General features: G+C 43.5%; 1 protein-coding gene across 1 annotated transcript in view; it reads left to right on the forward strand.

The window, feature by feature from the left end:
• Positions 1 to 5,104: 5,104 nt before the first annotated feature.
• The window catches only part of LOC102377805, an 8,290-nt gene continuing 4,054 nt past the window's right edge, over positions 5,105 to 9,340 (forward strand). Inside the window, exons 1-6 of the mRNA XM_025203393.1 lie at positions 5,105 to 5,304; positions 5,975 to 6,060; positions 7,909 to 8,041; positions 8,512 to 8,600; positions 8,699 to 8,831; positions 9,300 to 9,340. The exon at positions 9,300 to 9,340 is cut by the window's right edge and continues 125 nt beyond it. Coding sequence (XP_025059178.1) covers positions 5,241 to 5,304; positions 5,975 to 6,060; positions 7,909 to 8,041; positions 8,512 to 8,600; positions 8,699 to 8,831; positions 9,300 to 9,340 — 546 coding nt within the window. The 5' untranslated portion in view covers positions 5,105 to 5,240. The remainder of the gene's footprint in view (positions 5,305 to 5,974; positions 6,061 to 7,908; positions 8,042 to 8,511; positions 8,601 to 8,698; positions 8,832 to 9,299) is intronic.

Here is a 9,340-nt window from a genome sequence, read left to right on the forward strand (position 1 = left end):
CTTTTTGGATAAGTAAAGAATTGGCAAACTTGCTTCATCAATGCCACTCCAAGAAAAAACAAAGAATGTCACATAAATGAAGTAATGGCTAAAGCCATTCCAAGGCCTTGTTCTGGCCCGACTCAAGGAAATGCCTGAGATTCAACACTAGATTGAAGGCTTCAAACTGCATGCCATCATGGCTTCCCCGTAATGTTAGAACGGTATGCCAAGTCTCTAATGAACTGTGTTGATAGTACAAGTGGACCACTCCTTTAACCTAGCCTCAAAATAGTATTGAGGGGACAGTGTTTTTGTCCTATAGGAATGGATATTTTGAATTCTATTCAACTTTTCTCTGCTGACACTGGGTCTTGAAGGATGTGTAAAGTGACCCAAGTCCACTTTAGGCATAGATTTTGCTAGCCAGGATGAATCCAGCCAAACAGCGCAGTGTTACCAAAACACTTCTGACCTGGTTGGTGAAATGAGTGTTTTGAAATGGATTTAAATTGGGCTTGGAGCCCAGTGCAGGCAGGTTTTGAGAGTTCCCTTTTTTGTTTGCTTTCTAGGCTAACCTAATGGATCCCAGCTCTCTTGCCCATCTAAACATGAGTTGCAAACTATGTTAGCACTTTCCGAAATAAGTGGTTGGAGGCTGTGTAGAGAGATGCAACGTGGCTCGGCTACGCAGAGTACTAACTTTTGGCTTCTTCCTGGCATTGCCCTACAGTTCTGTTCTATGCAGATCTTTCTGTTTTGGTGTCTGTGTTCTCTGTAGCTTGGGTGCAATAGCAATTTCTTTACTTCGGTGCATTCCATCTTAAAGCTTTATCCAATTCTTTCTCTTGGGGGTGGGGTCTGAGCATGAGAATCATTTCATGTAGAAAATGTGATACCTGAATTTAACTATGGAAAATAAATGTTGAAGAAAAGGAAAGTCTCAGTGTTTCTGTAGTGAGATGCCACTTAGCTTGGGCTTTTCTGAGGCAGGTTTAACTTCATCATAAATTTACCTGGGATGGACGACTGAAGTCCTGGGTCCACTGAAAACAGTTTTGCAGTGTTACTGCAAGCAAGTCTTAAACTCTGCCTACAGTTTTACCAGTAGGTCCTCTTTAATCATTCTTGCAAGCAATCTTCACGTGGGACATGGCATGCTGCTTAGCTCTCCAGTGCCTGTTGGTATATTATTGCCAGTGTATAAATAAATATTTCCCCCAAAAGAGGTCCCTTTCTAATAATAAAATATCAGCTCTGACTTACCCTAAGCGTTTTATTTTTATAGCTTTGCCAAAGAAGACACACAACGCATGTTTCCATTTTGGTGTCACCTGAAGGTTAATTTGTCCAAAACACTATAATAAGCCACTGTAGCCAAGATCTGACAAGCGTAATCTGTAAAACCAGCAGCAAATCTTCCAGTTCCTAACCTTAAGATGTAAACTTCTCACAGCAGCTGCTTTTTAGAACAAAGATGAGGTGTGCAATGGCAGGAGACAAGTGGGTTTTCCTCTCCACTTCTTTTCTGGTGCGTCTTCTATGACTGATAATAAAACAATGGGCTGGCTGATGCCTTCTGATCCACGACTGTACTACCCTGCAGGGCTGTGCTGCTGCTTTTAAGGGGGAGAGGGATCTGTGCTTGCTTTTCAGGTTGGCTCTAGCTTGCTTTGCTGGCATCCCCACGAGGATCAGAGCTAATGTAACTGGCTGTAGGTCACTGTAGAGGCTAATGATGATAGTTGGCCCAGTGGTTTCGACTATCATGGCCCTCCTGCTGTTGCCACAGGCAATGGGAGAACATTAAGCAGAAAGTGTAAGATCCTGGAGTAGACTTCAGCTGGTGTACAAGCCCAATGCTTCACACACAATCCAGCCCAGGGGAAACTTTCCTGACACTTGCCATAAAATATGGAGAAACCCTTCTCTCATTCAGGTTACGTGAGCAGCCTCTAAACTAGTTAACTCAAGTATTCACAAACCTCCTATTCCCCTTCTCCCCTATGTTGTTGAACTGATGCTACCAATTTGGGTATGTCTCCTGGAGCTGTGACTGCAGTGCAGAGTTCCTGAAGCCTCTGCTGGTGCCATCGCATCAGTCTAGTGCACAATGTACTATGTGAGCGTAACCCCTTTTGCATGCATGTCATGATTAACAATTACTACTTACTGTCCTAGTTTCTGTGGTAGTTGACAGGTCCTTGCTACTCAACCTGCTGGCCAAAGTGGAAAGACAAGACTGGAGGATGTGCCATTGCTCGTGTCTGAAGTGGGTGGCTGCAGAAAGGGAGTGACTTTTCTCCTACGCTTTAGGTCTGGAGCCTACATTGTCACATCATTAGCAGTACAGTGGGTGTGTCTACATGAGCTGCCTTAATGTGCAGTTGGCCTGCACATTAGCACATCGCAGCAAAAACTCTGCTAATGCACAGTAGAACGAGTCGACTGCATGTTAAGCATTCCAAAAAAAAGTTTGCCTTTGCTACTACGCATTAGTGCAGCTACTGTGCCTTTATCTAGTTACTCATATTAGAAGTATTAAACAATGCACCATAGCAAAGGCATGCTAATGAGCATGTAGACATGTCCAGTGAGCCTTAACTTTAGGATTAACATTCAAGTGAGGTGTAGGGTAGGTGAGGGTGGAGTTGTCACTATCAAAGATTTCGGAAAGCCTGGGATAATTGGTGTTGGTGTCTCTAAATCACAGTGGCTCGTTTGCACAGGAAAGCTGAAATAAGATACCCCAAATTCTCCTTAAACTTTCAGCATAAGTGATAGTCCATGGCCTCAGTCCTGAGCACACCATCAGACAGACTCTGATGTGTGATCTACACAATGCTTCATTATAAATGTGTATGTTCATGGCAGGATAAACCCCCTCATATGAGTGTGATTAGCCAGACCAAGTTTATTGTCCTGCCTACATTTGAGTAAGTTGTGTTCATGTAAAAGTTTCCATGCTGGAAAAGGAGAGGTGGTATGATCTAAGATTAGAAACGGAAAAATCCCCGAGTAATGGGACTTTCTATAGTACTCCTAAGTGAGGAGGCAATCACATGAATTGGCTGCTGGAGAAACTAGTTTGGAATTAAAAAAAAAAAAAAAAAAGAACATTTATGTTTTTTGACTAAATGGAAACTCACAGCACATGAAGAAAATCATTTATTTTGGGAATTGCTGGGATGGCAGGGGAAAAACAACTGGAATTAAAAAATAAAACCTTAGACCACTGATACAAACAGCAGCTTGCATTTGCTGAAACTTCTTACAGGGATTTCTTAATGAGCTCAGGTCTGCACTTGAAGAGGTTTGCTGATACAGCCCCTAAGCTGCACCTTGTTTTGCAGGGGAGATGCAGCTTGTACTGACCTAAAAGAACAAATCAAAACCAGTGCTCACAGGGTAAAGCTGACTAGTGGGACACCCAGGCCCCAAGGCTAGGTTTTAGCTTTCCTCCAACCTTGAGGGTAGGTGTAGAGACATTGCTATCCTGTAGCTCAAATGATGAGGATGGAAGCACGCAGTATTTCTCCTATAGAAACTTTTGTTTTTAAGGCTTTGAGGCTTCCTTTATACAATGAGATGGGGAGAGTGCTTTGATTTTCTTTGCTTTACCAAGCTCTGCAGCATTTGTAGCACTGCCGTGACTCTCTTCCCCCATAAACAAAGCTTTCCTGAGAAAATCCAAGACCGTCCTTATCCATTACATGTAATCTTTCTCTTACAAAATCTGACAAAGCCATTTGAGGTATGAAAGGCCTGGAGGTAGATGAACATGTTAGTTAAATGTCCAAGCTGATTCTCAGCGAAGGCATACCTTTTCCCAGAGAGACCGATTGAAGCAGCCAAGTTATTAACTCAAAGAGAATGGAATTTATAATGGAATTGCCACAACTGTGGCTACACTGGACTGCCGGGGAAACAATTTAGAAAGAGTAATATTTATCTGCTGCTTGTTTGGAGAAGGGAGGAGAGGCCAGCTAAGATTAGTGGTTGTTCTTTGCTCAATAACTGTCTCCTTGGGTGACCTTGGTTAACATAATTTGTATGTACCTTGGTTTCCCTCGTCTGTAAAATGAAAGCAGAGACAGCTTCTTCTGCACAGCGTTTTAAGCTGGTTGGATAGAAAAGGGGAAGAATGGTCTCATGGCTGGGGAATGGCTTCGTCTCTTAAAAAAAAGGTCTGGATTCAATCTTCAGTTCTGCCAAAAAATTTTTGCATGCCCAGGTTGGTGCCCTGCTATGGTAGGGGCTCTATGCACACAGAAAGAAAGTCTGTTCCTCAGAGAGTCTCAGTAGACAAGGAGGGCAAAGCAGAGGAGTGTTAGTTTATGGAGGCCTGGAGGGATTAGCTGTCTTGGCTAAAGTCACACAGGGAGCAGTATTACCAGCCCTTTGCTTTCAAAAGTCTTGTCAGGTCTTCCAGAGATTGTTTCAAAATTTTGTTGGCAGCACACATGAATTTTGACCCAGCCCCGGGAACCTGGATGCTGTGCAGTTCTCTTGAATCTCACTCTTGCATCTTGATCACAAAGATTTCAACCGTGACAGCGTAAGAAACCATCTGCCACATGGAGAAGACTTAACAGGCCTTCACCCAGTGGATTTTTGTTGGTTTGGAGATTTTACTAACAGAAGGTAAGTGACGTCAACATAATAGTCCAGGTAACACCCAGGCGGTGAGCTCCTAATCCCTGCAACGCTCCCTTATGGTGCAACAGAAGTTGAATAAACAGCCACAGAGAGACATGCTTGTCTATGGAGTGAGGCAGCTGCCACTGCAGACAGCTGCCATTAAATCTGAGCAGCAATGTGAGGTTCATTAAGAAACCAAATACAAGAAATCCTGTGAACACGAGTGTATTAACCGCAATTAAGCTAGACTAATTTGCATCCCATAATTTATTTCATGTAACAGGGGTCCCCTGTCAATCAGTCGCTCGCTCACCTGCCAAAGTGTAAGTGGGATCAATTTGCTGACTAACACAATGCGCTACAGTGGTTTCTTGTTTGACAAGCCAGCAGCCTCCTGGTGAAAGAAGTTCCCTTTCTTCACCTGGCACCTTCTTTGTAAGGCAGGAGGAATGAGCAACATCAATGCCTTTCAAAAGCTAATAGCTGGCTGGTGAAAGAGGTGCAAACTAATTGGTGAGGTTTCACCAATGACAGTCCTGCTGATCTGGCCAAGATAAGGATAAAGGCTTAATTCAAGTGATCCTGGAGCAGGCAGGCTTTTTTAGCTACTCACATGAGCAATGGCTATGCTCAGGGATATGTGGAGGGTGGTAAGAAATGTATTGTGCTGCCAGTATACTGAAGGTTAGTTTCTTTTTTTTTAATGTATGCAGTTTTTTTCCTCCCTTTTTTCTTTTTATGGTTGTACCTTTTGTTGGCTGTTGATTGACCTCATGAGCAAAAGATTTTTGAGACTTTAAAACCTTCAACAGCTTCCTAACCTCTTACCATGGACCTGGTAGACTTTATTTTATTTTATTTTATTTTATATATTTGACTAACTCTTAGAGTTAATGTGACAGTATTAAAGTGTCCAGATGGAATATGTGACTAATTAAATTAATTGCTAGGCTAAAAACTTCTGAAAGTCAACTAGTGACTACTGGGTGGGACATGCCTTAAAGTGTAGGTGACTTTTTTTTCCCTTTAGGTAGAGACTGTTCTAGTAGTTGTGGAAAATTGGATCTCTGTAAGGTGTTTTATGTGGGTACTGAAAATCGTCCAGAGTTCCTTGAACTGGACTGGCATCCAGGCTCCTGCTCATGTCTGTCTGTCTGTCTGTCTGTCTGTCTGTCTCTCTCTCTCTCTTGACTTGTTTTGTTTTTGTTTTTAAGGCTTAAAATAACTTCCTATAGGTCCTGCCACTGTGACATTACCTTTCCTGCATGTTGTTCTTCACAAAGCTTGTGCAACCAGATTTCTGCAAACTTGGCCTAAGTGCATGTGCGTGAAGTCTGTCTTCCCTTCCACTTAGATGCTGTTGTGGAGCCCCAGAAGAAGCAGCAGCTTCGTCCGACTGTGTCCGATGTTCCTGTCTGCTCAGAGCATAGCAGAACCGAGGTACGACTTGGAGGGAAACCATTGTGATCTTCATTTAGTGGTCTCTTTTTTGCTGAAGTTAGAGAATATTCTGAACTGTTGTGTTTACTTAGAATAGGCATTTAAGGGGGCCACTGAAACAAGCTGTTGAGGGTGGCTTCATCTCTTAAAGTACACTGAAACTCTGAATCTCCTAACACAGTGCTGAAAATACCTGCCTTGGGGATCAGATAGTGTTAAACAGTCTCTTTCCTCTGTCAAGGCCCTTGGGAAGGATTCTTTATGAATAGTTATCAGACCTCGAGAGCTTTCATCTGATGCGAAACCATATTTGTAACTTGACCCCAACTAAATATTGAATTGGGGATGTGGGTGTTAGTTTCTGTACTAAGAACCATTCACTTCAAACAGCCAGGCTCTCTATCCCGGTGTTTCTACGGAATCAAACAAGTGATTTTTTTTTTCCCCTTGACTCTTGTCTCTCCAAGTGCCTAGTTTATTCTTCACTTGGAAAAGAGATTTTACATGAGAAGAACTTTTAACTGGCTTCAGTAAATGAAGATTAGGATAACTTTATAATTTAAGACACTGAACTGGACTATGACTTGGATCCAATGAGATTATTGGTATGATTTGGTCATACAAGTTGTTGCCAAAGAGTAAGCGCTGTAGACCTTTTGAGAGAGTGTGTGTGTGTGTGTGTGTGTGTGTGTGTGTGTGTGTGTGTGTGTGTGTGTGTGTGTGTGGCAGTCCTTCAGTCTCCTGGTCAAGAGAGCCACAGGCTATTCAGCCAGCTCAGCCGGTGTCTGGAGAGACCAGTTCTCTGCAACAACCCTATTTTACAATGCTCCATGGAGCAAAGCTTAAATAAAGTGCTAACGCAACGTAGCCACCAAGTGGCAGTATCAATCTGTAGTTTGGTTTGCAGAATTGCTAGGCCAAATTCAACCTTACAGCTCTTAGACAGGCCCGGAGCAACTAAGTGTAAGTGACAAATGTTACAATGTGGCTCTTGTACAACTAGAATTAAACTAGTGAAAAAATTGGTTTTGGGTCATCTTGTTCTGGTTTGTTTTCTCTGGACTGGCCTTCCTCCTTTGGCAGCAGGCAGTAAAATAAGGTCAGTGCAAGATCTGGTCTGTGAGCTCTCACGCTGAAAGGATTTTCAGTTAAGGGTGACTCTTATTGAAATAGCTACACGTGTAGCAGCAATCTTACCATAAAACATTCCCTTTCCTAATGAGAACTAACTTTACCAACATGAGCACTTTTGTGCAAGTACAACTGTGCCAAGGCTACAAGGGCGTGGTAGTTTTAGGGGTCTTTGATTTTTTTTTTTTTTTTTTTTTTTTTTCCATCTGTGGTTTTTGGTTGGTTGGTGTGGTGTGGTTTTTTTTTGTTTTTTTTTTTGTTTGTTTTGTTTTTTTTTGTGAGCAGGCCACAGGGAAACTAAACTCGCTAAGCAACAGTGCTCTGTTGCAGTCCTGACATAAGGTGCTTCTCTGAGCTTCCCTCTCCTCTTTGGTGCCAGATGGCCCCTTCTAGTTAATCATCCTCCAGAAAAATACCTCAGTGATGAGCTATAGAAAAAACAAAGATGCAGAGAGAGAGAAAATGGCCTTGTTTGGCAGGAGTATTACAGGACTAATCTCTGTCCTTATGGCATTCTTGGAATGCCTCTGGTCAGACATTTTCTAAAGCCCTTCTCCACTTGGATTAGATGTGAACTGTGCAAGGTCATGACTAGTGAGTTAGTTTCTAGCAATGCAGTTATCCACACAGTGAATTATGCAGCATAAGACCTTGAATGGGATCTGGAGTGCAGAGGGTAGCTTTGAGCTACTGTAATATATAAATATTTTTTTCCAGGTCCCAGAGCCTCCAGTCCAGACCACTACAAGTTCCCAGCTTGACAGTCCCTTTCCTTCTGCCCAGCTGGATCCTGAGACCAGAGATGCAGCAAGTCAAAGTGTTATAACACCGTATCCAGAATGCCTTCATGGTAAGCTCCCTTTTTGTCCTGGGATAGGTGAAAGAGCATAAGTATTTTGGGTGTACATAGGGATGGTCTCCTACTTCAAATAAATCTATACTTCTCTAAAGTAAATGCCACTGTGGAGCTTTGGGACATGCAGCACTAACCCACTAGCCTAGAAAGAAGAGGCTCTAGACATCCTTTGTTGCTACCAAACCTATGGTACTGACTTAGCCCAGCCAGATAACATGGTGCCTTCCTGAGTTTCTTCCTTAAAAATGAGGGGCAGTCTTTATTCCTAACTCACTGCTGCTCCATGGTTTTGAGAGCTGCCAGCTCAAAAGCAGAGCTGGCATCACGTAAGCAAATCCTCAAGTGCATCTTTAGAGGTGGCAAATTTTAGTCTATGGTGATTCTTGGGGCAGCTAAAAATGACACTGCCTGTGAGTGACAGCAAAGTGGGCAAGAGTCCCTGCTGATCTGCCATCTCCTTTCAGATTTGGCAGAGGAGCTGAGATGTTCCCAGTCCTGGACCAGAGAGCTTTGGTCTCATGTCAATGATCTGGAGCAACTCCTGGGGCCAGAGGTAGGTCAGATGCTTGGTGGATGATGGGAGTGCTGGAGAGACCTGGATTCTGGGGCTGCTGACCTATTTACTTCCCTCAACTGCTCTTGATGGTACAGGTGGAGCAGCGAAGCTCTGTGCAGCCCAGCCAGAGTGAGGAGCTGCAGATAGACCTAGAGCGGTCGCTGGTGGAGGAGCTGGAGTGCAGAGTTCTAAGGGCCAGGCAGATCATCTGTGATATCCAACATAAAGGTAAAGGACCTGGCATGTTGGATTTGGGACCAAAGGGTACCGGTCTCTGTATCGCTCTTGTCTGTCTTCAGACTCTGAGCAAACTCCCTTGGAGGTGAAAATGTGGCCAGTAACCCAAGCTGCTCCAAACCTCTTGCTGCCTGTGTTGGGGAAAGGGTGTGATAGCACTGACTGCCCTCTAGTATGGTGCTTGGTTGTGATCTAAATACCCACATATGTGCAGGGAAAATAAGGCATGTAACATGGGCTATTGAAGTGCTCTGAGATGACGACAAACAGGGGGAACCATGTCTCCCTTAGTCATGTCCCTTCAGTTCACCCATGAGCATGATGTCGGGGCCAGGGCTTGTATGCCTATGTCTTACTGCCTCTTCCCTTTTGGTCTAATGCCTGACAGGTGGCATCAGAGCAGATGCCAGAGTTATTTCACTAAGCAACTATCTGACTCTTGCTCCCTCTTTTTTGTAGTAGTGATTCTGCATAATCGCCTGCAGGATTTAGCAAGCTCT

This window comes from Alligator sinensis, unplaced genomic scaffold, assembly GCF_000455745.1.
Source record: "Alligator sinensis unplaced genomic scaffold, ASM45574v1 scaffold98_1, whole genome shotgun sequence".
NCBI lineage: Eukaryota > Metazoa > Chordata > Crocodylia > Alligatoridae > Alligator > Alligator sinensis.